The following is a 27,503-nucleotide window of genomic DNA, read 5'->3' as shown; positions in this document are numbered from 1 at the left end:
CAAACAAGGGTCCCCATACTAGTCTCGTCGAAAAGACGGGGGTTTACAGCCAACCGCATCAGAGGTCGGATTTGGACCGAGGTAGGCGAGGCTTCCAAGACTTAGATATTGATGTTCAAGAGCTCTGATGCAATGCAGAAAATTGACAAGGTATCATCCAAGACAATGGTCCTCATTGTCAAGGATATTCCACGTGTATCGGAGTGCAACTGTGACAAGCTGCAGCTCAATCTTAAAGCCTCACAGACCTCCAGTGCTACGTAGTAACAATACGCAGTATGTGCTTCCTTATTCTGACCCTGTCTCCGGGTTGACGTGCTCATCTACGGTATCTCCTGGCATATCGGTGGAACCCATCCCGGCAATAGCTGTGCTGACTCTGCTACCCTTACGCTCCCAAGCTGCCACTAAACCACAACGAACATTACAAGACAGCATTAGGAATAATGCCTACTCTCCGGCCCCCTCTCTCGCCCGAGCATCGCCCCGTCTCCTATTACCGAAGATAGGAGATCAACTAGTTCAGCTGAGGGGCGAGTAGTTCGTTTAATAACAAGACGATCTTCCTCGTCCGTGAACTGTAGATCGTTGCCTTTCTTCTTGTTTTGATAGAGCATATCATCTTTGTTCTATCATCGAGGGTATCCTTTCTCGTCTTGCCATTCTTTTGAGATATACGTTACAGTTACAACCATGAAGCTTGGTGTGTTGGCTACTGGTGCCGCCTATGGCACCACAATGCTTCCTTCTAGCCCTCAGCAGTGTGTAAGTCATGTCTCGAGTCAACCCCTCGTCGATCGACAATTCCTGATACACATTTAACCTGCATCTCGTTCTCTTATCCCGCCACACTGAGAAACTGTTCTTATCTCTTCTATTACCTGCATAATGGCTAACGTCGCATCAAAGTGCACTGCTCTGCTGAAGGAGGCTGGTCTCTCCGATCTTGTCGTCACAAAGAACCAGTCACTTTACAATGAACGAATCGACTCCTACTGGTCGGTCAGTGCTGCCTTACATCCTGACTGCATGGTATTGCCCAAGACGGTACGTAATCCGATTTGATGCGTCAACCTTGAGTTCTGACATGGTCCATAGCCCGATGATGTCTCAAAGGTCATGAAGGTCATCACCAAGAACCAATGCAAGTTCGGTATTCGCGGTGGCGGCCATGGCAACTTTAAATTATCCAACTCTGTTGAGGAGGGTATTACAATCGACTTCGGTAAGTTATAAGCGACGAACCTTGTTATTTCATGACGATTCATGCTAAGAGCTGCAGGTTTCATGAATGGGACATCGTATGACGAAGAAAAGAACGTCGTGAGTGTGGGACCTGGTGGTCATTGGCAAGATGTCTACGACACTCTTATCCCATATGGTCTTGCCGTCGCTGGGTATGTCTATATATCCCAAGTCTTCTCCTATTACTGACGCCCTATAGTGGTCGTGCCGGAACTGTCGGTGTTGGTGGTTTCGTAACAGGTGGAGGAAATTCCTTCTACTCTGCGTCTCATGTAAGTGATAGAAACACAGAAAGTACCCCCAACATCAACTCACATGTATAGGGAATGGCTTGCGATACAGTGGCGGGTTGGCAGCTCGTCCTCGCCAATGGTGAGATCGTTAATGCTAATGCTGAAGAGAATGCCGATCTCTGGCAGGTGAGTATCTCCATATTACAGCATTGAAATCAGCCATATTGACGTCAATTAGGCCATGAAAGGTGGCTCTGGAAACTTGGGTCTGATCACAAGAATAGACATGTACCCCATTGAGTTTGTCGACCGCAGCAACCCTTCCATCTGGGGCGGTAACCTTCTCTACAAGCCTGAGTCAGGCCCTGCAGTCATCGATGCACTCATTGATTTCACCGCCAACGTGCCCAAGGACGAAAACTCCAGCAGCATCGTTTACTGGGCCTATCTTCCCGCCTTAGCTGGTGGCACTATTCTCAACGCGGCTATAGAGAACACCAAGGGTGTGGTCAAGCCCCCTGCTTTCGACAGCTTCTATGCCATCCCTGATATTCAGGGTGACACTACTGTCACTGAAAAGCTTAGTAAGGTCACCAAGGATCTCGGTTCAGGCCAGCCTCCTCACTTCCGCAATGTCTGGTTCACAAGCTCCTTCAAGCCAAATGCTGAACTCCTGAACTATGTCGTTGAGAAGTACGACGAACTCAACCAGGCCCTCGAAGCTCTCATGCCCAGTGCCGAGTCAGAGCTCAACACACTCTGCATGTTCCAACCCATCACTAAGTCCATCGCCGAGAAGGGTGTTAAGAATGGCGGCAATGTCATGGGTCTAGACAAGTATACAGAGGACGGAGATGGTATCATGTTCCTCCTCACCTGGGCTGCCAAGGGTGAGGCAAGCGAGGAGGCTGCTTTCCCTCTCCTCAAGGCTTATATGGACGACATCGAGACTAAGGCAAAGGAGATGGACGCTTGGTGGGCTTGGAAGTTTATCAACTATGCTCATCTCACACAAGATCCTCTGGCGACTGTTGGAGATGAGGCTCTTGCTAAGCTTCGTGCTGCCAGCAAGAAGTACGATCCTCAGGGTGTCTTCCAGAAGCTCCGATCTTCTGGTGTCAAGATTCCTTTTTAATCGGAATACTATATAGATAAGCATTAGAGGAATTATAGACTGTATGAATATTTGAATCGTATAGATCTCTAGTCAAGTGTGTGAAGACGTTCATCAACTTAACTGATACTAATTTGATCTTGGCGAGATTTTCGTAAGATGAAAATAGTCCAAATGATATTACTACACTCCATGACTATGTCCCTGTTACAATACTTGACTGACTTATGGTGAGAGTACTAGAATACTCTGTAGTAAGAATGCTGGGATTTAGGCGCTTCTCAAGGGAGGAGGTAAGAAAACTTAGGACCTCGATCCTATATAACAGAAAGACTTAGGTAAGTTTATTATATCTTAGCAGGCCTTTAGACCGGTTCATTTTAGCACCTTGATTTAGTTTTAGAGCTTTTCTTACTCCCTGGGGATTATCTTGTTATTGTAATATTTTATATAGTATTGAGGTCAACCGAAATGAGATGAGGGCTCCACGTTTCTCTTCCGCAAAAGTCTATTATCAGCGATTCTCATGCGGCGTAATACTCAAAAGAGTTGAGCCATGCATGGCTCAGATGGCCCCTCTCAGTTCCTAACAATCTCCTCGCCGCCAAACCAAGTTCGAATAAAAGGCCAGTAGGTGTAGTGCAAATAAGCATCAACAGAGGCAACGACTGCGAGGCCTGCCAAGACATATCGACGATTCTGAGGAGAGGCATTCCTCCATTTCTCAACCAAGCTGGTAGACTTCCGGACATTGGGAGCGACGGTGCTTTTCATGGCTGTTGAGCTTGAGATGTACCTGCGAGCAGCTTGGCTGGCAGAGGTGGAGAGGTGGGTGGTGATGGTGGGCAACATGATATTTTGTGGTGGTCTAATTGAAGGATTTCGGTTGGGGTTTGTATAAGTAAGTTCGGTCGCGCATGTGATTGAATTGTTTTTATCGAATTGTTCTTGCTGTTTTTTCTATTCTACCAGAGTTGACAAACAGTCTATATATACTCTCAAGCGATACAACCCAAATACCAAATTCCGTTATGCTTAACCATAATGCCTAACGATCCCCACAACGCCTCGCTCAAACATAACAGGCATTACTTCGAACCATCACAAATGATCTCATCGCATCAGCCACCTGGTCGCTTCGGTCGATTAATCGTCAGCGGTTTGAATGGTTTACGCAATCGATCCATTGAAGGCGCCGGCCCCAGACCAACTGGGCGTCTCACACCTCCATTAGGTTTTACAGACATGAATGTTGTCGCATGAAGACTTGAAGCAGGCTTGTTAGGCAATGCTTCTTCCTCGTCCTTTTTGTTCTCTTCTTCAGGCTCTTTTCTTGACGGCGGTCGCGGTGGTGAACTGGAGAAACAGGAGTAAGGCCTTCGAGAACCGGCGTCTACCTTTGGAACATTTGGTTTTGATAGAGGTCGTGCAGAAGGAAGTTTATGTTTTGCCAGCTCTGGATCGATCAATGGCTTTTGTGGCTCGGGCCCTCTTGGTAGTCTCACTGGCATATCATTCTGCCGTGACAAAGCAGACTGGTATCGCACCTGTGCAAAGGACCTGGTCTGCTGCTGCTGCGGTAGAGGCTGAGGTTCGGGTGGAGGTCGAGGAGCATCTCTTCCATGGTTAAGCCAACCAAGCATACTCTTCTGCCCAACGCCTCTTTTCGTCGATCCCTTCTTTGGCCCTGGTTTTGAGCTTGCTGGTTGTGCTGCGGCTGCTGCTGCGGCTACGGCATCTAGGGCAACTCTATGAGCTCCAGCGGTTGTGAACCCGGGTAAAGCAGAAACAGTGAAATCAGATGATTGTTCCATTGTTGTGGCATATTCTCTCTGCCAGGGAAGCTCATCTGTTTCATCGTAGGAGGTGACCGGGTGCGCCGTACGCTGGCGCTTGGGTGCCCGGGAGTAATGTCGGCCAGTCTCCTCGTCGTATCTATCGACATTCTTCGGATCGACAGGATCAACAGGAAACCCGTCATCTTCAACTGAGAACATAGGGGGGAGTCTTCCGAATATTGCCTTCTCACCTGGGGCCTCTCGTCCCAAGATTTTAGCAACGCCCTCTACAACTGCTCGATCGAATGATGGCCCCTTCTTGGCGAAGACCTTGGATGCAAAAGGAGAGACAAACGGTGAGAGTTCAACCTTGCTGCTCATCCCTTGAGAACCGTAGAGTGGGCAGCTTAGGTACAATAGCGCTTGGGCTCGTGTCATTGCCACATAGAGGAGACGTCGTTCCTCATCTGTGTCTTCTGATCTTGAATGAGGTATTGACCCAGTATAGACGGAGGGCACGAAAACAACAGGCCACTCCAGCCCTTTCGCTGCGTGAATGGTCGATATAGTGATCAGCGAGTTCTGGTCTTTTGTGTCGCCTTTGTTCTGTGCGTCCGATGCCAATGATACGTTGGCCAGGAACCGGCCTAGCATATCATCCTCTCTCACTTGATCCATATTCTCGATTTCAGGAAGTGCTTCTTCTTCTGGTCCGCCAAAATCTCTCATAAAATCGCTAACCAGATTAACAAACTCTTGAACGTTGGCCCATCGCTGTTCATGTTCTTCTGTGTATTCTTCCTCCAGATACTTCTTGAAATCAAGATGGCCAATCAGTTGCTCTATCAAGTTGACCAGAGTGACAGGGCTGCTCTGACTAATTTGATCGGCTTCTTTTCGTAAGCTCGAGATGGTCCGGATGAGTTCTGTATTGAGCTTTTGCTCCATCTTTGGTCTGATATTGGTGTTTGCTTTACGATTGCCTTTACAGTGCTTGAGAATCAAAGTCCAGAGGCTCATGTTGGTCTGCTCCGCCTCTTCAAGAAGAGATTTGATTGTTGCTTCTCCTATACCTCTTCTTGGCACATTGATGATCCTGGCCAGCGCATCGTTGTTGTCAGGCTGGCTCACTACACGGAGGTAATCTATCAAGACTTTAATTTCCTTTCGTTCATAGAATTTATGGCCTCCGATCATTCGGTATGCGACACCGGCTTTCCCCAGAGCTGATTCGATGTGTCGAGAAAGCGCAGCTGATCTCAGAAGAATTGCGACATCTTCAAAATTGAGCATATCTCCGAACATCATGATAACTCGCTTGATCTCAGAAACGATCCATTCGCCTTCAGACGACGAACTCTTCAGTGTTCTGAGAACCGGTCGCGCTCCCTTAGTGTGGACTGGCAGTAACACTTTCTGGTATCGCTTTTTGTCTTGTTGAATAACGTTGAGAGATACATCAAGGATGGATTGTGACGATCGATAGTTTTCTTCCAGGGAGATTTCATCTGTATCAGGATAATCTCTTAACAGCCGATAAAGGTTTCGAATCTCAGCTGAACGCCAACCGTAGATACTCTGATCAGGATCGCCTACAATTGTGATTCGCTGGCGTGCTTGGGCGAATAACTTCATCAGCTCATATTGAATGCCGTTTGTATCCTGGTACTCGTCGATAAGGACAGTCTGGACGTTGGAAACGCAAGCTGGGTGATCTCTCAACAGTTCGACACATTTGACCAGGAGATCATCATAGTCCAGCAAATTTGACCTTTTTAGTTGAGCTTGATACTCTTCGTAGCATGTCCTTAGCGCCGGGTTCTCCTTTTTGCCTTTCTGCGTTGGAGCCGTGGCGGCATTTGGTCCCTTCGCTTTCTCTTTACTGATCCATGACCTCGCATGTAGCGGCTCAATACCAAGTTCCAGCCTCTTGCAGATTCTCTGGATGATCGCCCTCGAATCTCCATCGTCTGCAATTCCAAACTTCGAGTCTAGTCCGATGCGATTTCCGTATATAGACAAATATCTTCGGGCAATCGAGTGAAACGTTCCAAGCACAATCTTCTTTTCGCATTCCTCGCCTAGAGCTTTTCCTATACGCTCTTTCATTTCTCTGGCGGCTTTGACAGTAAAAGTTGCGACGATCACGTCGGCAGGTCGATAGCCAACTCTTTGAATCAGCCATACTACTCGTGAGGTAAGAGTATGAGTCTTTCCACTACCGGGACCAGCTAGAATTGCGACAGTCGATGCGGATGAAGTAACAGCTCGGCGTTGCGCCTCGTTCAACGACTGAAGAATCGCATCTTGTGTGGTCGAAGTGGGCATGCTGGGTACGTGGACGAATCCACGAATTGCTGTCGATTGGTCGAGGAGAATAGTATCATCGAAAATTCTATACCCATGCGAGATTGCTCGAATGGGATTACGGCGTGGTATTTTAGCCACCGGAGTCGCTGGTGGTGTCTTCTTTTCGATCGAGGGGCTTTCGCGTTGATGAGAAGCAGGCATCGCGCGACGCGATGTCATTTTCGCGACGTCACGTGCATTGCAACGCCTCTATGAGGTTGTAGGGTGGGTAGGACCAAAAACATCATGAAGTAACATTTTACGTTCTGATATTATTATTGATTCCAATCAAGTACCTACTTTGTTCTTGTCTGACGGTTTATTCAGGATTCTTGTCCATCACTCACACATTTGCTCCTCACGTTTTCAAAGAGAATATTGTGCTTATGATGCGGGTCTTGCCCATAAATTCAATATCCTTTAGAATCATAACGAATTCCTATATTGACTCTATCAATGGGCAAAGCATTATGCCTGCGTGTCACATGCTCATCCTTCAGCTCTGTCAGATCTCGTTATCATCTTCGTCACATCCCCTTTACGCTAAGGCTTCTCCCATCACTATCACTGTCACGATATGCCACATCAATCACCGCTAAAGAGTGACAAACAAAAGTCCAATGCTACGGCGATGTCCCACCCTGAGAGTTTTTATCAAGCCAAAAACGATACTGTGGGACACCGTTGGCATTGTTACTCAAAAAGGTCGAACCCTTTGAAACACAATATTTCCATGGGTGCTGTGAAACATTGCAGTCTGTTTAACAGTCAGGGACGCATCTATGATTGCATAGCTGATATGAACCGCCCAATTCCCCTGCACAGATGCTCACCGCATAGCGCCTGTTTTACATCTGTAACAAAACCCAACATGGTCCTGAATTATGATTGTCACGTCTCCAGTCAGCAATCACCAACCATATCACCAAAGTCACTTGTGCAGGGTAGCATGAAGCTATAGTCGTGCGATAGTAGTGCGACTTTACACAATAGGCGCCGTGACAGGTCTTTCTATTCGAGGGGATCGACACGAACATCACTAGCAATGCCGAGCTACCTAACGTCACACGAAGACGAGCATCCCATTCGAAGACTTTGGCACATCACATGATGAGAGGAAGAGTGGGAAATTCCACATGGTTCAGGGCCCGACAGCCTGGATGATGCAGGCAACACACACAATTGGGCCTCAAAGTGCCCCCCACTGACTAGACTACATCGTCTATGCCGTTAGTTGAGTGATTGAAGAGTATCGTCACCAATCGCCGGGTCAATGGTTGTTGGTTTGACCCCGCAGATCCAGGAACGTGTGAGTCGGACAAGACCTCTCTTGTGACGGCGAAAAGCAAGGATCGCCCCGCCCCGCTTGGGACCCTTCAACGGCAGAAACGAGACAACCACAGAGAAGCTTAAAGCGAGAAAACATTGCAGTGCATCCCGGCATCTAGGATTCCAGAGCCAGCGATAGGTTATGGATGTGGGTATTGGTGGTTGGTAGTGAGAGCTATTGGCCAATCAGACAATGGCACACTATATCGCTCAGCGGTTAGCCATCCAACCACAGCTCGGAGATGGCCTCGTCACACTTGGGCCCTCACATATCGCCTGCAACCACTCTGTTGCCATCACCAAGGGTATCGAGCTATTCTCAGACGTATTCTCATGCATTCGGCCGCTATTCGACGACCGCCAGTTGACTGGCGTTGTCTGCTCAGCGACTCAGCGTCCAGCCCTGGATAGCTCAGCGGCTAACGCAGAGTGATAGACGATCATGACCCAGCCCGCTATATACCCCGTTGAGACCGCAAGTTCCCTCTTCCGTGCATGATGTTCTTCTCTAGTGTTTCGTCTCATCGTGTTCAGGAGGTCACATCGCACAAGCTGGCTCCTCCATAAAGAATAAGTGTCTCGCCTTGACCTCGTTTCCCACGATGCTTCTCGAGGGTGCTCGCTACTCACTACAACTCGGTCTACTTCTGCCTCTGTCACTCATTACAACAGCTCAGCCTGAGCCTGTTCTATCTTCGATACTCCAAGCCCGGGACACAGATAAGCCTTTACCAGGAGGACCAATTGACACAACCTATCTGCCAGCCCAGATTGGTGGTATAATCGGAGCATACGCTGTATCATTGGTGCTGGTCGCCATAACACTGCTTGCCCTATCAAAGAAGCGACGCGAACATATTGCAGCTGGACTTGACGAGGTCGACTTTGAAGTCCGGAAAGATATCGTCAGTCCCGACTTTCCTCCAACAGCTGTACCTACATCTCTGAATATCATCACGGACACCGAATTTGTCAAACCGAGCTTCCAGGACTCGCACGAAGGAAATCCATACATCTATCCATCGCCGGCTTCAAGTATTGGAGCCCCCGGAACTAATCCTTTTGTCGATCCCCGTGTTGTGGCAGTAGACAGACTCATGGCTCAATCTCAGCTTGAAGACATGTACAAGCATGTCCTGGAGCATGAGGATGCAAAGAAGCGAGGAGTTGTTTACGATGTTCCTCTTCCTCCCACTGCTCACCACCAACCACGCCCTTCAGCCTCGGCTTCCGTACTCTCTCTGAAATCTTCGACATCCTCGCCATCGAAGAAGGAGAGGAGCAAGCCAGCAACACTCAACCTTTCTGCTTCTCGCGAGGAGAAGAGCCAGTCAAGGACCTCCTCATTTCTCTCAGCGCTACGATCACCAAAGAAGAAGCAGATGAAGGGCATGAGCATCTCATCGCCTCTCATGACCCCTCAATCGGGTGAATTTCCTCGCTATGAAGGACAGGAGATGAGCGCGATTCCTCCCCGGCATTATGCTCCGGCTGCTCCTCCTCCGGTCCCTACTAATCAGGTCCCGTATGGTTCACCGGCCCTGCCGCCAAAGACCCATGCGTCGCTTCCGACCCCGGACATCTCGCCCGAGAGTGTTTTGAGCATCGATGAACGTATCGGAAGTCAACTTCCTTATCCTGGCCACGCCCGTACCGTATCGCATGCACCCAGCGAGCGTGATCCTGAGTCAGCAACTTCGGAACACTCTCAAGCACCACTGGTCGGCCTGCCATCGTCTCCCAAGCCCGGTTCAAGGTTCCCGTCTCTTCCCGCGTCACCCAAGCCTGGCCAGACATTCCACCGTGCCAACGCACCTTCAGCTGTGCGAACTGGTGGTTCTCTGCCATTGCGTGCCTACGAGCCTGCCATGGTTTCACCAAATACCATTGCGCAGACTACCAAACAGACTGTGTTCGAGAGGAAAGGACCACTATCACCAAGCGGAGCAATGACTCCGCATACAGCTGGTGCAGTGCCTTATTCGCCTTATCAGCCCTTCACGCCATGCATGCCTGTGACACCTTCGCTTGTAACCAGGGAGGATCGGAAGAGAATGAAACGCATGGTACCTAAGACACCGACATTGGAGATGGTTCAGAGTTCGGATGACGTTTGGTAAACGAAATGATTGGAGTTTATGATTATTTAAAGGGGCCTACATTGCATTGTTTCCTTTGATGTCGTTGATATCAAGACATAGGGGTCTTCTTAGTTGGGGTTTACAGTATTTGGTTAGAGCTGGCCCATGGGCTTGCGGGGATGTAGTAACGGCCGCAAGGACCAGAACATTGCTATTTGCATAAAATATTCACCTGTATATCATTTGTTTCTACCAAATCGACTTACTTTATGAGTTTACGTTGTTTTCGAACCTGTAGCGTCACACAACAGACGCGGTGTTTTCCATCTAATGTTACGCAGGCGCTAATATCTAGTATCAACTCTACGATCTCAAGATCTTGAATCGCCAATCGGAACAATTAACAAGATGCATGTGATGATACTTAAAAAGCAACAAGCGTTAAAACTAGAGGGTAACGCAAGGTTGATCGTTTGATCATCGGGATGGATTGGGGATAGTTAGGAGGAGGATTTAATATTGAGATCAGGATCATTTGGTGGCGGCGGGGACCATCTGGGAAGCGAGGATAGTGGCTCAGGAGCTGAAAGCTGAGTCCAAGACATGCAAGAATAGCCTGCGTTGTGTAACCCGAACTGATCTTCCGTTCAACGCGGATTGGCAGGGCGTCAATAGTTCGGTATCTGTATGTAGCTATCCGTCGCACAGTACCTGAGAGGGTTGCACCAGACGGGACATGACAGATTCGAGGGATTGATATCCAGGTTGTTTCGGATTCTTCACAATGCACTCGTCTTGGCGACCGTTATAAAGTCATTTAATTGGATACGTGATACTCAAATGCTCCCGAGTAACCGTCGCTTGGGTCTGGCCTTTGCCGGCTGGAATGTAATAATTGAGTTCCTGTGAACCACGGGACGCGAGACTGAGACTCGCGTGGCTAACCCGAGACAACTCAAGTAGCACCACGGTTTATGTTTTGTCTTTCAACAGTGTATTTTAGGGGGGAGATTTTGACAAAAGTGACTGAGATCTCATCTATTACGACTCGATCATGAGGATATTCTCTGCTCCTTGAGCCGAGCTTTTCAACAGAATTGAACTCCTGGGCGTACTCGAGGGTCTCCCATTCCAATTTGATCAATCAAAGTTGGCTTGTGCTTGACGGGTTACTAGATTTGTGATTGTGTGCACAGTGCGGAATGCGCCTTAGATCCGAATGCGAGAGGGGTAAACCTCTAACTAAAGTGGACCGTATTTCTCAGATCGCCAATACTGTACGGTCCAAGCCGTAACGCCCCCCTCGCCTGGAGACTCATCCCGTGCCAGTTGCTGGGCTTAGTGAGTACGCCACCAAAAGTCATCGACGTTCTGCACTGTATTTAGAGAAAAACACTCAAATGCTAGTGGATCCCCTGAACTCATCACTCCAGTCCTTCTACAAAAAACGAGCTTGGCCAAGCGCGGACTTGACTAGGCGTCACTGGGCTGATATCCGGGTTCCATCGTACGATTTTCTACCCTCCTCTCAAACTGAATTCCTTGCATCCATCGCTCGTCTCCGAATCATCGCTCAAATCGCTTATTCTTCCATCAGCAATTTTACCTGCTACTCGTTGCCAGTCGAACCATAATCGCGAGACTGCGCTTCTCTTCCCTTGTTGTAGAACCCCTGTACTGCCCTTTCTCACCCGTCAACCGTTCGGCAACACCCGTTCAATCATTCGATCAGAGAGTCATTGAGACAACCATCGATTCATTCTGTGGTTGCAGCACGCCCTCACCACCGAACCTCTCTATCTTATCCACCGATTGATCGCCTTAGCAGAGGCTACAGGCCTGTCGACTATTGCAGGCTGACCCTCAGCACAGCCTGTAGCTGTAGCTGCCACTGTAGCTGGAGCCATAGCCAGTAGGTGAGGCCATCGCGGTCAAGTCCACTCCTCGGCCGAGAGACTCAATTGAACAGGCCACGCCGGGAATAGAGGCCAATTCAACCCAACTGGACAGACAACATCGACCCTTGCTCTTAGTATCGTCGGCCAAAGGCCCTCGTCTTCCCGAAAGGCCTCGCTCGACCACGGCGACTCCTTCGGGGTCACCCCAAGCACTGGGTCTCTCAATCAGGCCATCGCAACTGCATTGCATGGTGCTGGCCTATCCCCATCATGCCCGGCTCCCGCTTCTCCGACATGGCCGACCATGATTCTACCAACAGCCTCTATGGCCTTCAAGATCCGAATCTAGGTGGTTTCGTCGATGATGGCTCGGTCGTGAAATCCGACCCCTCCTCAACCTCCCTGCCCAACGATTCCTCCCGTCCCCAGACCCAGCAACAATACTACGACGCTGCATGGCAGTTCACCGGCACGCCCCCTTACGACTCGTACGACCCCTCTAGCAGCACCGCACCTCCTGCTCAAACCAGCTATCAACCTTCTCCTTGGAATCTCGCTTTCGGTCAGGATCAGCAGAACCTTCAACAGCTTCCCATCTCTACCGGCATCGACGGCCTTCCGGCAACCACTCTCAGCCCCGAATCAATCTACGCCGCTTCAAATCCTTCCCTGCGACAGGCTAGTTTCAACGACAACACCGTACTTCAGCCAGCCCTTATCAGCCATCTGACTCCTGCTCTGCAGGAGAAGCTGCGCAACATCGCCATGCCGCCACATCTCCAATACCACTCACCGAAGAGCGCCTCTAGCCCGGACTCAGCAAATGGCGAACTCAGAAGGGGTGTTTTTTCGTCACCGGATCCCGCCGATGGATCTTCGAAAGCATCGCGAAAGCGCAAGTCTTCCGCCGACCCTGAGGACGAAGAGGAAGAGGAAGAGGATGGCGATCAACCAGTGAAGAAGACCGCCCATAACATGATTGAGAAGCGATATCGAACCAATCTGAATGACAAGATCGCCGCTTTGAGAGATAGCGTTCCCAGTCTTCGCATCATGTCGAAGAGCGCGCGAGGTGAAGACACGACTGAAGATCGCGAGGAACTCCATGGTCTGACCCCAGCTCATAAGCTGAACAAGGCTACAGTGCGCTGTGCTCTTTCTAGCGATATAACTCACGCTAATCACTGGATAGGTTTTGAGCAAGGCGACTGAATATATCCGACATCTCGAGAAGCGTAACAATCGGCTACTCGACGAAAATGGTGCTATGCAAGCCCGAATTGCCGCCTTCGAAAAGCTTTTCATGGCCGGGGCGATGAATGGCGCCATCAGCCCTCTTCAGCAACCACCTACGCCAATCCAATATGCACAGGATGCGCAGCAGTTTGTCGGAGGCCCGTCACAGGACGGCAACGCGCAACCAGGAGGAATGATTCAAGTTCCCGATGATATGAAGAGAATCATTACGCAACAAATGGCTTCTGGCCAACCATATCCTGTACCCCAACAACAGTTTCGCGGTGGAAATCCCGCGCTCATTCGACAGCAGCAGCTTCAACAGCAACAGCAAATGCAGCAAGGTCGGTGGAACAATGCCGGCCCTTACTTTGGTAAATTGATGGTCGGCTCACTTGCCGGTCTCATGATTCTGGAGGCGATGCGTGAGGATGAAGTCAGCAATGAGAAGCCTGAAGGTCGTGGTTTGTTCGCTATGCCTATTCAGCTTCTGAAGAGTGCAGCGAGCGGCCTTGACTTGACCGTCGGAGGCTATCATCTACATACTTCACTTCGAATTATTCTCCTACTTGGAACATTCCTTTGGGTGTTTGTTCCTTCACTATTCACACAAGCTCCACAAAAGTCGAAGAAACCACAAGTCGGGGTCCTTCAGGCAGCGCCATCGCTCGCTTCACCAATTCATGTCCGCCGACAAGCTTGGCTTACCGCTATCCAGACCGTATGGGTCCCTCGTCACAATTTCTTCCTCGAGGCGGCAGCTCTCATCTTGAAGACTCTCAAGCTCAGCCTCCGAAATGCAATTGGAGTTCATGGTTATCAAGCAATCACCGGGTTGACTCAGGAGCAGGAAACCGCTCGTGTCCAGGCCTGGAGCATTGCCCTCGACTCGCAGTTGGCTGGCGGCGACGTTGAGATCAACAAGAGCCGTCTTATTCTCACACTCCTCGCTTCCGGCACTCTCCCCGACACTCCTGCTAGGCTCATGCTCAAGGCCCTCCATATTCGCGTTCTTCTCTGGGACCTGAGCCAGAACCGACTTCAACTTGGGGCAATCAACATCGTCGCTGCCAAACTTGCTCGTAGCAAGTGGAACGAGGCCCGTCAGCTGAATCGTCTCCTTACTCAACTTCACCGCCAGTCCTCCGAGCAGCATGACGATTTGCCCGAACATCTCGCTCTGTTAGTTGAACAAGACTGCGATGAAGTGCTCAACGACGATGTTATTCAGCGAGCGCACAACCTGGCTTTCAATACCGATACTGATTACAACGTTGTGACCCCTATGGATAGCATGGATTCTGTTGTTGATGACACCGCTATTGGGTCTCCCCTTGATGCTGTTGCTGCCTGGTGGTCGACCCAATTCCTACACCGAACTTTGGTCGCCACATTGGAAAAGGACGAAGAAATGCTCAGCACTAAGGTAGAAGATATCGAACTCACCATCAAGGCTGCACCCTTGGGGTCAACCGCACAGGCTCGGGCTATCGTGGCACGAGCAGTTCTCGTTGATAAGGCACGCGGCGCTAACATCGCCTCTGCCTTACAATCAATGGGCAACGAAAAGGTCGATGCTCTCCTGAGCTCTTCCATTTGTGTCGTTGACTCAAGCTTCCAGGCTTCTACTCCCGATCTCCGACTTGCCCTACGATGCGCCATGGCCATCGCTCACCTCCGACGCGTCGAATGCACTCCCGGAAGCACCCACCAAGGACTCCGTATGATTGAGTCAATCATGACCCGTGGCAACGCCCTGCAGATGTCTCTTCTTGGATGCACCGCAACCCTCGAGTTGATGGAGGAGCTCTACGAGCACAAAGCAGCAGCTGAGACCTTCCAGGCCTCTCTTGAGCGACTATCTGGTGGTCTTCGTCTATGGATGGGCGGATCTCCCGGGGAGAAGTGTGGCGTTGCTTCTGATGTACGAGAGAAGGTCGTTAGCCGGTGCCTGGCCATCAACAAGAGCGTGGTGGGAATTGATTCGGATACCGGCTACGGAAGCCTTGATGAATGTGAAGATGACGGATGTTAGACGACCAGGAGCAACTTTTCCCTTTTACTTTTCACTTTTATAAGCGACATACACACCGATACACTTTTCCGCCACTCCACTTCGATCACCTCTTCACGATCTATTCTGCTTGTTGCTCTTCCGAGATGACTATCTGTACGAAAACGGTTATTAGATTGGTGGGAAATCCCGGTGCTTATTATTCACGGAGTTTTAACTTGGCAACGGGTAAAAGGACAATCAAACAATACATGGCGAAGGACATATTATTTTTAACGGACTTTCTGATGGACTCAGCATATGCGGAAGTGTGTTGAAGTGTTTCGACAAACAAAGATATTTTTCCTTATTCTCATTCAAAGTACATTATTATGGCTTAATTCCCTGCTATCGTGTGTCGTGATATTTGCTGCTGGGTGGCGTGGTGAGCCGTCAGAATTGTTTAACCGAGGAGTTCAAAGCGATCTCAAGATTGGGTATCCGCAGAAGATACAATAGTATGAGTCTTGAAGGGCCTTAAACCAAAGCTGACGTAGGCTCATCATGCTTCTTCATAGGGAGGGGAGGAGACTTTGACTAAGATGGAACTTGCAAATTCTAGAAATCAAAGGGACCTTGACTCGGATTGAGAGCAGTCCTACAAACGAGAGTTCTGAAGACACATATGATCTCGAGCGACCTGAGGACACTGAGCTGAGCCTCACATTCAAGGGTAAGTGCACGATATGAAGACTCCAGCGATGTTACCGGCCAGGAGGACGAAGAATGCTTATCGCCGGTCCAACTGTGAGTATTCTGACGGTAAACTACAACAGTGGGCATCCTAGGATGAACACCCGGAGACCCTATTCAGCACGACGACACCGAGCAATTTGCCAAGTCTCCTAATGCCCTGATATTGGTTGAATTCGAATGGCTGGACAATACCAACCAAGAGCATGAATATTGACTTGGCGATCGATGCCCGACAAGCACTGGACAAGCTTGATACCACTTCAAGTGTTTGGATGATTTGACAAACCATGCCAGAAGTTACCAACCTATCTTTAGTAAGAGATCCAATCATTTGATTTACCAAATTCACATGGTTCTACTGACACTCAAGAACAAGAATAGCTTTCCCGGGGAGCCTCGCAATATCTTCTGCCTAATGTTCATCGCTAGGGCATCAGGCCGTGCGTGACATTCGAGTACAGGGAAATTTGAGACCGTTTTATAGTAGATTATGACCAAGTCCAAAACCCCTTGCCGAAAGAGGGACTTAGCTTTCTGACTGGGATGGAGTGTTACGTTGATACTGGCGACTTCACTGCCAACACCAAGAAGTCTTCCTTCAAAGACTCGATGCAAGAACTGGGAGACAGCGTGGGAGAATATCATCGAAGTGTAGAATAATGAGGCATGACCTAGGATGTAGCAAAGCTTCTAACGCATATTATTCAAGGCAGCATGCACTTCATTCGCTAATCATAAATTTCCCGGTAGATTCGTGATAACACATCCATTGTGTTCCCTTATTTATACTATGTTGGAAAACTGTTGTTTGTCAGTAGCTGTTGTGGCTTTAGAAGTGAGGGATAATTACATTCTCTGGGGAGTTTGTGATTTCCTCGAACTCTTGGAGTGTCTCAAAGCCCATCGCTGTGAGGGACTCAGTACCATCATCCACAACCTGATTTGTTAGCGACATTGAACATTGGGGAGGATGGCTGACTTACCCAACCAAGGACCACTTTTGTAGCTTTGTGACTCCTGGCCTGACGAATGCCCATGAGCGTCAAACCTTGCAAGACGAGAGTTGTTTGTGGTCCAGGAGGTACAACTGGAGCAATGATGCCGCCGATGTCCTCAGAGCGTGATACCAATGAGGGAATATGAGTTTCCAATGGACTGCGCTGCTTGGAAACAATGATTGTGCCCAACAAGGTACCTGTCGCGTCCTTGGCCCGGACAATCCCACTCAACTTCGATTCTGACAGCGCATGACGGTACAGTTCTAATACCTCGGGGTTTGCGTTGTTACGGACATGGCTGAGAACACCATCCGCGTTGTCCAAATCATGAATCAGGTCAAAGCTGATACCGGCTCTCTGTATGCTCTGGGACAACCCTTCTGGGGCAGACCAGCTTGTCACATCCCGTAAAATCATGTTTGATACGCGTCGTGGAAACTGGACATCCCAGCCACTGTTCGCAAACCACTCTTTGATTGTGTTGACCTCGACATCATTGGGAATGCCCAGGAAAACTCCGGGAAACGCTGACCCTATCTGGACTTGCTTAATTCCTCGTCGCTGCACGAGACTTCTAAGCGCCCGTCGATGAAGCGACCTTCCGATCGATACATCCCGTTTGGTGGGCTCGACAAAGACACCCCCAAGGATACCAACACCGTGAACAAAGTAAGTAGCAGCAAAGCCGTACAACGCGTTGGTGCTGCTATTCCTAACCACAAAATGTGATTCGGCAATATTGGCATTATTGAGCTGAAAGGAAGCAGCAGTTGTTGTGCGTAGAAACTGCAGGTCTGGTGCGCTTGCTCGGTGAACAGCTCGAAGTAGGTCGTTCAAAGCAGATGCGTCACGTTTTGCACTGTATTCTTCTACCAGCCAGTGCTGTCTGGACTTGAGAACCTTCTTGCTCTTGCGCAGTGTACCGGGGAGCGTCCCAAGGGGTGCAATTTCTCCAACTAGTGTCCTTGCAAGAGCATGGAGAGCGTTCTCGGTGAAGTCGAAGGTGCAGAGGTATGTGCCAATGGATTTATCCATTGCAAAATCATACGGAGAGCTGACTGCCACTACAATCAGTTGCTTTTTTTGACCCCTGGTTCGAAGCATAGAGCACATCATATCAACGTGCTTAGTGAAACCAGCTTGATAAAGGTTTCGATTGGCATCAGCCGTGACAATAATGATACAAGATGCTCTGTGGATCAGGTTTTCGTGAACTAAATCTGGTCAGAATGAATTTCATCTACTGAAGAATAAGAGTGTTACCTGGACGAACTCCATTAGCCGTATAGCTTGTGTGAAGTAACTTTTCATTACGAGCTCGAGCGAGAGATTTGCCAAATTCCCGGAAGACACCCTCTCCACTCAATATCGCGCTTCGGTCACGACCATTATGCGCCCACATCTCATGTTGTCCTTCTGCCTGATTCTGGCTGTCTTTGGCTGCCAGTAACTTTTTGGTGAGTGACGATGCAGGCAGCGGCTTGACTAAGGGGGTCAACAAGAGGAGCTCCTCTCCAGGATGCATTGAGGCTGTGAGTGGGATAAGTTTCTCCTTATCTCGAATGATTGTGATGGAATCATCGTAGGCTTGGAGTGATAGAGCAAGATGAGATGGATGAAGTTGAGAAAGCAAAGAAATGCCTGGAGGGTTCAACGCCTTCTCCCAAGAGGTACAGGTCGATTTTAGGTTAAGTACCCTTCTCAGAGAGGTAAAAATTCGCTCCTTCGTCACAATGCCATTTTCATAACCGAGCTTCAGGCCTTTGATAGCTTCAAGTTGGACGTCATAGGCACGGCAGAGGAGGACAAGGTCACAGCCTGCTTCGACGGCCATGATAACACCATTCTGGACACCAAGTTCATGACTGAGAGCCTCCATCTCCAAGCACTCTGAGATTGCGACCCCGTTGAATCCAAGCTCATCGCGTAGGAGCTCATCCACAACTTGATCTGAAAGACAAGCATGACTCACATTCATGGACGGATTGGATATGCCGCAGCCTCCAATGAACATAGCATCTAATTTTCCCGAGGCAACGGCATTTCGGAATGGAACCAGAGCGCTGATGCTGAGTTCCTCTAGTGTTTGAGTGATAATGGGCACATCTAGGTTTGAGCCCAGAAAGTTCAGATTTCCGTACGATGGGAAATGCTTTCCACATGAAGCAATTCCAGCATCTCGAATTCCTCGTAGAGCCGCCAGGCCATATTGTGATACTTCTTGGGGGTCGTCTCCGGTAGCACGCACTCCCAAAGGCTGGTAGCGAGCATTATTCAATACATCAAGGACGGGTCCTAGCATGAGGTTGACACCGCATGCCGAGATCTCAGTAGCAGTAGCCTTTGTCACTTCATATGCTAGGTCGGCTCGACCAGTAGCTGCAACGCCCATGGCACTGGGAAATTGGCATACGTAGTCTTCGTCAAAAAGACTGTTTACTCCTCCATTCTCCTGATCGAGGGCGATGAGAAGAGGCTGTAAATGACCAGCATTTTTAGCAATGGTCTGTAATTCCTGGACCAGCTCTGCTGTTTGCTGAGCAGCTTGGCAATGTTAGAGTAATGAAGCAAGACACGTGTCTGGAAGTAGAGCTCACATTTAAGGTTCTTGGCTGTAAGTATAATGGAACCCAGGTGATGATCCTCAATGAGGCTCCTGATCTGGGGGGTAACTTCAGTGCCATCCCAGCCCATAATCAGGATCTGCCCAATGGCACTACCGAACAGCCAGTTAGCATCATGATGTCGAGTGAGTGAATGAATGAAATTCTCCGAGATTCGGAGCCGAAGAGTGGAGAGACGGCCCTTGACATCCCGCGCCGTCCGGGAGACGCGACTCGACGGGACTGACAGGAAGTGAGGTGAGGTGAGTGGGTACGTACCGGTCGAGATCTTGCCATGCTGGATCCAGGTCACTATTGTCTGTATGGGCCATGATGGTTGGGCGGCGTCGATGCCTCGTCACATGGTACTTTGATCTCTTCTGCTGTGGTTCTGGCTCACCCCTTGATGGCCCCGCGTGCTTGAGGTAACGATGAGATGCATTGACACTGCGGTAGCCTTCTCGAGAGGATGAGCTAGACGTTGACCCAGCAGGAGGAGGGGCCATTGGAGTGGAGGTGGAGTGTTGCCGACCGCCTAAACCTCGGCTGATGTGATTGGTGTATATTGATTGGCCAGTTGTGGAAAGAGCCAGCTGTTGGGCGATAGGGAAGTGGGGTCGTCCTGTTTCGTTGGCTGTTTCTTATGGCAGGCGGTTTGATGGGTTACGCCCCATGAGTTAACGTTACATGGAACAACAGCAACAAATGGTCGGCAACAAAGAGGTCCGTTTCACGTTGTGTTGCGACGCGAGAGATTGAACCAGGTAAGGATGAACATTACTTCTGAGGCAAAAATGGACGGATGGCATGGTCTTTGTATTCCACTGCACCCTGGTCTCTGGCTGTCAATATGCACAGCAACATAGCAAAAGGGAACCATACCATGTTCAGACCAAAAAATCCCCACACAGTCTCATTATCACGGCTTCAACGATGGCACCGTCTGCTTGGGACCAGATGGCACGGTTACTGAATCGTAATGACGAAATGGCTTTTTCCATGCTATCTGAAAAAAAACGTGGCCGTTGTTGGCGGCTTGATAGGGCTTTAGACTTCCGAGGATGGACTCTGGAAAATACTAGTATACCACGACTCGCCTTTCATTTTATATGATTCATTGTCCTTAGGGACTTTCAACTCAAGATAGAGAGCATTAACACAACCCACTTTGAGATATCTAATTCTTCATCACAGACTCCCCCAACCCATCTTCAATATGCCTATCGCCGTCTCGCCGACCCTACCCAAGAATGGCCTCACTAAGTTCACCAACTGTCGGTTGCTGAAGGGCAACGACTTGGTCTGGGAGGACCTTTGGGTCAGCTCCATTACTGGCAAGATCATCGATAGCCAGGCTTCATTCTATGGCGGCCGCAACATGCCTGACAATACTCTTGATCTTGGTGGACGCATCATTGCACCAGGTCTGATCGAGTGCCAGCTCAACGGTGCCTTTGGCTTCAACTTCTCAACCTTACTGGATGACATGTCCGAATATGGCAAAAACATCCAAAAGATCAATCGGCTACTGGTCAAGACAGGGGTCACATCATACATCCCAACCATCACCAGTCAACGGCCTGAATTATACCAAAAGGTACGCCTTCCTTTTTGGTGGGGCAATCGTACATGAAGCTAACGCCTGCCAGGCCCTCCCGTATCTTGGCCCGTCTGGGGAACTGCGGATCCCGGCTCACGGCGCCGAGTCACTCGGTGCGCATTGCGAGGGTCCGTTCTTGAGTCCCACCAAGAATGGAGTTCACAATGTCGATGTCCTCACACAAGCTGAATCGATAGAGGATATTGAGCAATGTTATGGTCGTGAGAATATAACACCTCGCTCCGATGGCGCGCCAATGCCGATCAAGATGATTACAGCAGCGCCGGAACGCGGACAGATGATGAACCTAATCCCAGAGATCACATCAAGAGGAATCATATATTCCGTTGGCCACACCGAGGCAACATACGAAGAGACATCGCAAGCTGTCAGTAAGGGTGCTACAATGATTACACACCTCTTCAATGCCATGCGCCCATTGCATCACAGAAACCCAGGTGTCTTTGGAGTTTTGGGCAAGGCTGAGAGTCTGCCACGACCTTACTTTGGCATCATCTCAGATGGCATTCATTTGCATCCTACGACTATCAAAATCGCCTACAGCGCTCATCCTGATGGCTTTATCCTGGTCACGGATGCTATGCATCTTGTTGGTCTCCCGGATGGGGCCTATCCGTGGACAAACGGAGAATACACATGCAACATTGTCAAGCAAGGTTCTAAATTGCTCCTCGAGAACTCTGACACGATTGCTGGGAGGTACGTACTGATCTACCCTACGGAGCCTTGTATCTAACTCTCATCAGCTCAATCACTCTCCTCGAGTGTGTCAATAATTTCAGACAGTGGACTGGGGCTAGTATTCCCCAGGCCCTTGGAGCGGTCACATCAACACCCGCAGCCATGCTTGGCTTACAGGGAGTCAAGGGTTCACTAGAATCGGGGGCTGACGCAGATCTGGTGATTTTGTCAGACGGATACGAAAGACAGGGCGAGGTCAGGGGAACGAATGAAGTTCTCGTGCTGGACGAAGTGTGGAAGTTTGGTGAGAGGGTGTCTGACTCTGCCAAGGAGAGCAAGTTGATGTGAGAGTTTGGTTGGCTTGGCGTTGCTGTTGGTTCCCGTCCTCATGATAAGAATAGGTATGCTGCATGAAACAGAAACTAGATTTAAAAGAACATTATTATTAGAAAGGCAAAGACCCAGGGAGCATTAGCTGGAAGCATTGGGCATGAAGCAAGCATTGATAAATAAAAGATTACTGCAAACGCTGCAAACGTTGTGCTTCATTTTAATTGACGTTGATGGGTTAATAAAAACCTCCTGGAAGATGCCGAAATGGCAAACAACGCTAAGAACAACTCTTAAAGCTTCCTCTTATAGCGCTCCCTTTTAGCAGATGACAATGCCCGCGGGGCCTCGAGTCTTCACATGAAGCTCTGTCTCGGCCAATTGTTGAAGCGAATGCCAATCAACTATCAGAGCCTATCGCTGGGAACAGTAAAGGGTTGGCCAGCCCAGTGGGTCTCTCCACAAACCTACCTACAGTAGCCGGAGCCCGTAGAGTTAGCTGGAGGTCGGCAGCCCAAGCCCTCCACACTCTCTCCGCCTCCGCCTCCGCCTCTCCTCATACTACCTGACTATCTCTACCTCGCTCTGCTCGACCTTTAACCTGTCTTATCTACTCTTTCGGCTCTGTTTACTCATCGCTCCAAACACTCGGCGCTCTACCGGGAAAACAACCCGTCATCGCCGGTGTCGCCAGCTATTTCTCATCCCTTTGCATCGTTGCACATAGTTGCGCGATCACGTTGTGTCGCTGTATCCCCCGCCGCGCCAATGGGACTTTGACGGCTCTTCTCAACTGAACAATGCCATGTCAACCTACAACTCAATATCGGGGCTGCCAACTGGCGCCTCTTCCAGCGAAGCGATGGCGATGAACTTCGGTCCTGCTCACTCTCAGAGTATAAATATGGACGTGTTCGACCAGGATATGACATTTGATGAATCACTTCTGTAAGCACTGCAGCGCACTTGCAACGCGCGCGCAACTTTGGCTAGGGAGCTAGTCAAGCTAACATCTACAGTGATGGAGCTGCACTGCAGACTCTACCTTTCGGCACCTCGTACGACTTGGATGCCTTTTCCTCGACCTTTGAAGATCCCTTCTCATACTCGACTCGACAACAATTCGATCCTCCGCCGAATCAAGATGCCTTGCACGAGGAATCATCTCCCCAGGAGCCCGATAATAAACTTCTTGGGTTCTCTGTTCCCATTTCCAATGCTACCATTGTCAACGAGAACAACCAATTTGTTGAAGCCGGCATGACGGCTGAATTGTATGGCATGTTCTTCGTTGCCGAGGATGTCTTTGGGGGAGAATCAACCGGACGCCCGATGGAATTGACGTGTTATCGCCGCAACCTCTGGCAGTGTTCGGGGCAGATCACTCTCCCTCGCGGAATCAGGAATATTGTGAATGAACAAGGGCAGCACATTCAAATATTCGAGTTAGTAGCGACTATTGCAGCCATCGAATCCATCGAAGGAAAGGCTACAGAAATAATATCGATCCCCTGGAAAAACGCCAATCCCCAGGGAGGTGATGACTCAAAAGGCGTTTCAGCACCGCCTACTATCACACTGGATATAACGACAGGCCAGGAGATCGACGCACATCGTGTTTCTCTGCCTATATCTTGGAAACGGCTTCAGTTCAAGCATGCTACTGCCAACAACGGCAGAAGAAAGGGCTTGCAACAGCACTACGTGGTCCAGATCACCCTGCTGGGAAAGACACAGGCAGGTGAACTCATAAAAATATCGGAGATCAAATCTGGCCCAGTCATTGTTCGTGGCCGGAGTCCTAGAAACTTCGATAGCAGGAAGGATGTTCCTCTTACAGGCGACAAGAGATTTGAGAGGAGAAGCACATCGACGTCAAATGTGGATCACCCAACGCTTAAACTTGAACGGGAGAATTCGACGAACTTCACCCAAAGATTCCCTCCTGCTGGAAATCTCCAGGTAAGACACAAATCAGTCCATGCACATAAAGGACAGAACTGACAGATAAGCAGCCGAACGACTGGGCAACACCTGGGTCAATGACCCATCCACTACCCAGTCCTCAACCCGTTGCAAGTCCACATCCGGCAAAACGAGTCGCCTTATCGCCAACAATGACTAGACCCCCGATACCAGCTTGGTCCAGCGATCCAAACAACTCTGCTAAGGCGACAAATTCCCACAATAACAAAAATTCAATCCCACGTCAGAATGCTTCTCTGCCGATCAATCTATCGCTATCAGAGGACGAGAGAAGTCCGAACCGCTCCAGTGCTGAGCTGCACAGTCCCAATTCTGGCAAAGGCTACACCACCGCAGGGGCGAACAGGGAAAACAGTCCTGCAGATGAGGGGGCCGATCCCTTGTACGAATACTTTCCACTGACTGTGGATGATTGGTACGTTACCACTTTGTTGGATCTCTCCACTTTCACGTTACTAACCTCGACCAGGATGCCGCCTGTCGATGCTGTTTATCGGCCTCACGTGGTCCATCACACTATCATGCCACCAGAGATGAAAGCACAACAGCTCAAGAGCAAGGCTAAGCGGTACTTTGCCTCTGACTGAGACACAACAGGTGGTTGAAACTGATGAGTTACGAATTGTTGGAAAGCCGATTTCCTGTATATTATATATCTAAGCTTTTGTACGGGCATTCTGGTAAAGGGGAGTCTGTTTGGGATTATAGCACATTGTGAGCAAGTATATACACATTAGGTGGACGGTTAACTCATCATTGAGGGCATGAGATGGTTTGCATCGATACCCGAGAATTTTAATGCGACAATTGGTCATTGCAAAGTCGGTATCACAAAACACAGCATATGTTGTTGAATCATGCTCATGTTGCTTGAGAATGAATCTATACACAGACTGAGTTTTCAAGTTACAAGGGGCAATGGGTTGTATTGAACACCTGTGTATCTTCCAGTCGTCCTAGATGACAATCGATTTTCAAGAAATGACCCTTTTCCCCCAAACGCCTCCACGCCAAAAGACGATACACGCAACACCCATAAACTCTAACACACAACCTATCTAAAAGCCACCAGTGGTATTTTTGTTCTATCTCTAACCTGATTTAAACGCCTTAATCGAATACGGGGCTAAAGATGCTATTGTTGTAGTCATACTGATACAGTCTGATAATTTTGTTCCTGAGCCAACCCTGTAGCGACTGAACAAGACCTTCCTGATCTCCATTTCTATTCTACTCCTCCTATCCCAATATATCCACCTATCACGTTTAGTGCGCCCCGACGGTGTTCATTTTCTTCTGAAGTTCGGGGTTGGGAGTCAACCTGCGGTTTAGATCTGGCTCAGGAATGCGCGAGGCCATACGGTCGGGAACTAGGTCTGGCGACGGTGATCGCATTGTCTTAATGTTTGCGGTCATCGGTTGAAGCAAGTTCGCGACAGGAGCGTCTGGAGACATGGCGACGGCGCTATCGATCATCTCAACTTTCGTCTTTGGGACGTCGGTCTGAACTTCGAGGTTGGGCGTAAGTCTGCGGTTCAGGTTCGGTTCCGGAATACGCGATGCCATTCGGTCGGGGAACAAATCGGGCGAAGGGGTTCTCATAGAGTAGTCACCCGCAGGTGTCGCTCGCAAGAGGTGTGAAGCAATCGGCTCCGGAGCGATAATCGCAGGACTCTGAGCTCTCTGAATCTTGGTTTCAGGGATAGCAACATTGCCAGTTCGTACTTTGGAGGGAAGAATCTGCTCGAATCCCTGCTCGCGAGCAACTTTCTCGATGCTCTTGAAGTACTGTCCTTCGTTAGCGGAGTCTCATTATGGGAGGAAGAGTTGCTTACCTTCACTGTCTTGACCTGAAGTTCCAATGTGGCGTCCTCATCGACGACAATCATGGGATGAGGGTGGAGCTGAAGGCATGACAGCGACCACATGTGGTTGACGCCTTGTTCGACGCATTTCTGCAATGCAAGCGCCTTGCGGGCTCCCAGGATAATGACAACAACCTCTCTTGCTTCAAGGACAGTTTGGACGCCCACAGTCAAAGCCATTCTTGGCACCCGGCTTACATCGTTGTCAAAGAAGCGCGAGTTGGAAAGAATGGTGTCGTATGCTAATGTCTTGACTCGGGTACGACTGGCAAGGCTAGATCCGGGTTCGTTGAAAGCGATGTGCCCGTCTTCACCAATACCGGCCAAGAAGAGATCAATACCACCAGCTGCCTTGATAGCTTCCTCGTATGCATCACATTCGGCTTCCGGGCTGGCAGCATTGCCATTAAGTATGTGGACATTGGAAGGATGAATGTTGACATGAGAGAAGAAGTGCTTCCACATAAAGGAGTGGTAGGAGTTTGGGTCGTCTCGAGGAAGACCGACGTACTCGTCCATGTTGAAGGTGACTACATTCTCGAACGAGACCTGCTATGGTTAGATGCTGCCCTAGGATGAGGTGATGCGACATACTTCGCCAGCCTTGTACTTGCGTACTAGCATATCATACACTCCGATCGGGCTAGAGCCTGTAGGGAGGCCGAGGATAAAGGGATGCTCGGGTGTGGGTTGGAAGGCATTGATGCGCTCCACGACGTAATTGGCGACATACTTGCATGCCTCAGTCTCGTCGTCACGGATGATGAGCCGCATGGTGTGGTTGTGTTATTGGTAGTGGGTGATGTTATAAGTGTTGGGCTTAGAAATGAAGTTATCAAGTAATGTACTTTTGGTAGGAGTTCTTGAGTGTGTTGGGGTTTGAAGAAATATGATTACACTTTCGAGGAGTCAGTTGCTTATGAAGAGAACTTATCAAAGGCGTACAAGTCACTACCAAGAGAGAGTCACTTGCCATCCATGGGGACCCGTTGCATCATGATAGAAGCCACTAGATAAGGACGCCACTTTCCTTTCCGCTCTCCCACTGCCATTCATGATGCAGCGTGGGGAGGGCGACCTCGGTCAGTGGGCAATGTAAGGTTGGATAGCAAGTCACGATAGGTGCAGTGATTCATGGTGGAGGGAATGAAACGTTTACTATGAAGTTTGACACTGTTTGAAAAGCCGCACTGTATTGCTCATGATAGGTAAGGTAGGTAGTGTTGTCAAGGTTGCTTCTGCTTCCATTGGCCAAAGCCAAGCTTCCTTGTTTCTACGGGGCAAAGACGGATATAGTCAGTGATATACAGTAGCCGGCATTAGCTCCGATGTAAGGTAGCGTTGGAGGGATGTTATCAGATCCATGGTACATAGGTCTCGGAATCCTGATTTCTCTTTATGGGAGGT

At 49.4% G+C, this 27,503-nt stretch overlaps 9 protein-coding genes across 15 annotated transcripts; 5 read left to right on the top strand and 4 right to left on the bottom strand.

The window, feature by feature from the left end:
- The first annotated feature begins 113 nt into the window (after positions 1 to 113).
- On the top strand, positions 114 to 2,701 carry FOIG_02206 (uncharacterized protein). 2 transcript variants are annotated; one of them, XM_031199405.1, is made up of 8 exons: positions 114 to 276; positions 402 to 765; positions 910 to 1,047; positions 1,099 to 1,225; positions 1,283 to 1,397; positions 1,445 to 1,517; positions 1,569 to 1,664; positions 1,717 to 2,701. In XM_031199405.1, the coding sequence occupies exons 2-8, from the start codon at positions 694 to 696 to the stop codon at positions 2,611 to 2,613; spliced, it is 1,518 nt and encodes a 505-aa protein (XP_031071442.1). In that variant the 5' UTR covers positions 114 to 276; positions 402 to 693; the 3' UTR covers positions 2,614 to 2,701. The 2 variants fall into 2 exon arrangements, with proteins under 2 accessions (XP_031071442.1, XP_031071443.1); XM_031199406.1 differs by lacking the exons at positions 114 to 276; positions 402 to 765 and having other exon boundaries at positions 862 to 1,047.
- A 470-nt stretch (positions 2,702 to 3,171) lies between these two features.
- FOIG_02205 (DNA helicase II/ATP-dependent DNA helicase PcrA) lies at positions 3,172 to 3,444 on the bottom strand (the record flags this gene model as incomplete). Its single annotated transcript, XM_031199404.1, has 1 exon — positions 3,172 to 3,444. One exon carries the CDS (start codon positions 3,442 to 3,444, stop codon positions 3,172 to 3,174), a length of 273 nt encoding a protein of 90 aa, XP_031071441.1.
- Positions 3,445 to 3,497: 53 nt separating this feature from the next.
- FOIG_02204 (DNA helicase II/ATP-dependent DNA helicase PcrA) lies at positions 3,498 to 6,885 on the bottom strand. The gene has a single exon (XM_031199403.1). The coding sequence runs from the start codon at positions 6,879 to 6,881 to the stop codon at positions 3,714 to 3,716; it is 3,168 nt and encodes a 1,055-aa protein (XP_031071440.1). The 5' UTR covers positions 6,882 to 6,885; the 3' UTR covers positions 3,498 to 3,713.
- Positions 6,886 to 7,468: 583 nt separating this feature from the next.
- FOIG_02203 (uncharacterized protein) lies at positions 7,469 to 10,918 on the top strand. Its single transcript, XM_031199402.1, has one exon. The coding sequence runs from the start codon at positions 8,651 to 8,653 to the stop codon at positions 10,166 to 10,168; it is 1,518 nt and encodes a 505-aa protein (XP_031071439.1). The 5' UTR covers positions 7,469 to 8,650; the 3' UTR covers positions 10,169 to 10,918.
- Positions 10,919 to 10,979: 61 nt separating this feature from the next.
- Positions 10,980 to 16,777, top strand: FOIG_02202 (uncharacterized protein). The gene is made up of 2 exons (XM_031199401.1): positions 10,980 to 13,170; positions 13,220 to 16,777. The coding sequence occupies exons 1-2, from the start codon at positions 12,298 to 12,300 to the stop codon at positions 15,296 to 15,298; spliced, it is 2,952 nt and encodes a 983-aa protein (XP_031071438.1). The 5' UTR covers positions 10,980 to 12,297; the 3' UTR covers positions 15,299 to 16,777.
- A 64-nt stretch (positions 16,778 to 16,841) lies between these two features.
- Positions 16,842 to 20,402, bottom strand: FOIG_02201 (beta-N-acetylhexosaminidase; the record flags this gene model as incomplete). Its single annotated transcript, XM_031199400.1, has 5 exons — positions 19,893 to 20,402; positions 19,608 to 19,726; positions 18,274 to 19,554; positions 16,996 to 18,224; positions 16,842 to 16,949 (listed from the first exon to the last, which is right to left on the bottom strand). The coding sequence occupies exons 1-5, from the start codon at positions 20,117 to 20,119 to the stop codon at positions 16,842 to 16,844; spliced, it is 2,964 nt and encodes a 987-aa protein (XP_031071437.1). The 5' UTR covers positions 20,120 to 20,402.
- FOIG_02200 (N-acetylglucosamine-6-phosphate deacetylase) lies at positions 20,303 to 22,451 on the top strand. Of its 3 annotated transcripts, XM_031199397.1 has the most exons (3): positions 20,303 to 21,210; positions 21,263 to 21,933; positions 21,981 to 22,450. In XM_031199397.1, the coding sequence occupies exons 1-3, from the start codon at positions 20,830 to 20,832 to the stop codon at positions 22,261 to 22,263; spliced, it is 1,335 nt and encodes a 444-aa protein (XP_031071434.1). In that variant the 5' UTR covers positions 20,303 to 20,829; the 3' UTR covers positions 22,264 to 22,450. The 3 variants fall into 3 exon arrangements, with proteins under 3 accessions (XP_031071434.1, XP_031071436.1, XP_031071435.1); XM_031199399.1 differs by having other exon boundaries at positions 20,684 to 21,210; positions 21,263 to 22,451; XM_031199398.1 differs by having other exon boundaries at positions 20,684 to 21,933; positions 21,981 to 22,436.
- Positions 22,452 to 22,752: 301 nt separating this feature from the next.
- On the top strand, positions 22,753 to 27,188 carry FOIG_02199 (acid phosphatase). Of its 2 annotated transcripts, XM_031199395.1 has the most exons (4): positions 22,753 to 23,193; positions 23,265 to 24,207; positions 24,261 to 24,646; positions 24,701 to 27,188. In XM_031199395.1, exons 1-4 carry the CDS (start codon positions 23,051 to 23,053, stop codon positions 24,816 to 24,818), a joined length of 1,590 nt encoding a protein of 529 aa, XP_031071432.1. In that variant the 5' UTR covers positions 22,753 to 23,050; the 3' UTR covers positions 24,819 to 27,188. The 2 variants fall into 2 exon arrangements, with proteins under 2 accessions (XP_031071432.1, XP_031071433.1); XM_031199396.1 differs by having other exon boundaries at positions 23,265 to 24,646.
- Positions 25,136 to 27,244, bottom strand: FOIG_02198 (glucosamine-6-phosphate deaminase). 3 transcript variants are annotated; one of them, XM_031199393.1, is made up of 4 exons: positions 27,070 to 27,244; positions 26,691 to 26,994; positions 26,067 to 26,645; positions 25,144 to 26,019 (listed from the first exon to the last, which is right to left on the bottom strand). In XM_031199393.1, exons 2-4 carry the CDS (start codon positions 26,868 to 26,870, stop codon positions 25,498 to 25,500), a joined length of 1,281 nt encoding a protein of 426 aa, XP_031071430.1. In that variant the 5' UTR covers positions 26,871 to 26,994; positions 27,070 to 27,244; the 3' UTR covers positions 25,144 to 25,497. The 3 variants fall into 3 exon arrangements, with proteins under 3 accessions (XP_031071429.1, XP_031071430.1, XP_031071431.1); XM_031199392.1 differs by having other exon boundaries at positions 25,136 to 26,019; positions 26,691 to 27,244; XM_031199394.1 differs by having other exon boundaries at positions 26,067 to 27,188.
- Positions 27,245 to 27,503: the final 259 nt, after the last annotated feature.

The sequence above is a fragment of the Fusarium odoratissimum genome (genome assembly GCF_000260195.1).
Source record: "Fusarium odoratissimum NRRL 54006 unplaced genomic scaffold supercont1.2, whole genome shotgun sequence".
NCBI lineage: Eukaryota > Fungi > Ascomycota > Sordariomycetes > Hypocreales > Nectriaceae > Fusarium > Fusarium odoratissimum.
Note: the sequence above shows the minus strand (reverse complement) of the source record. Positions and strands in the feature narration are given on the sequence as shown.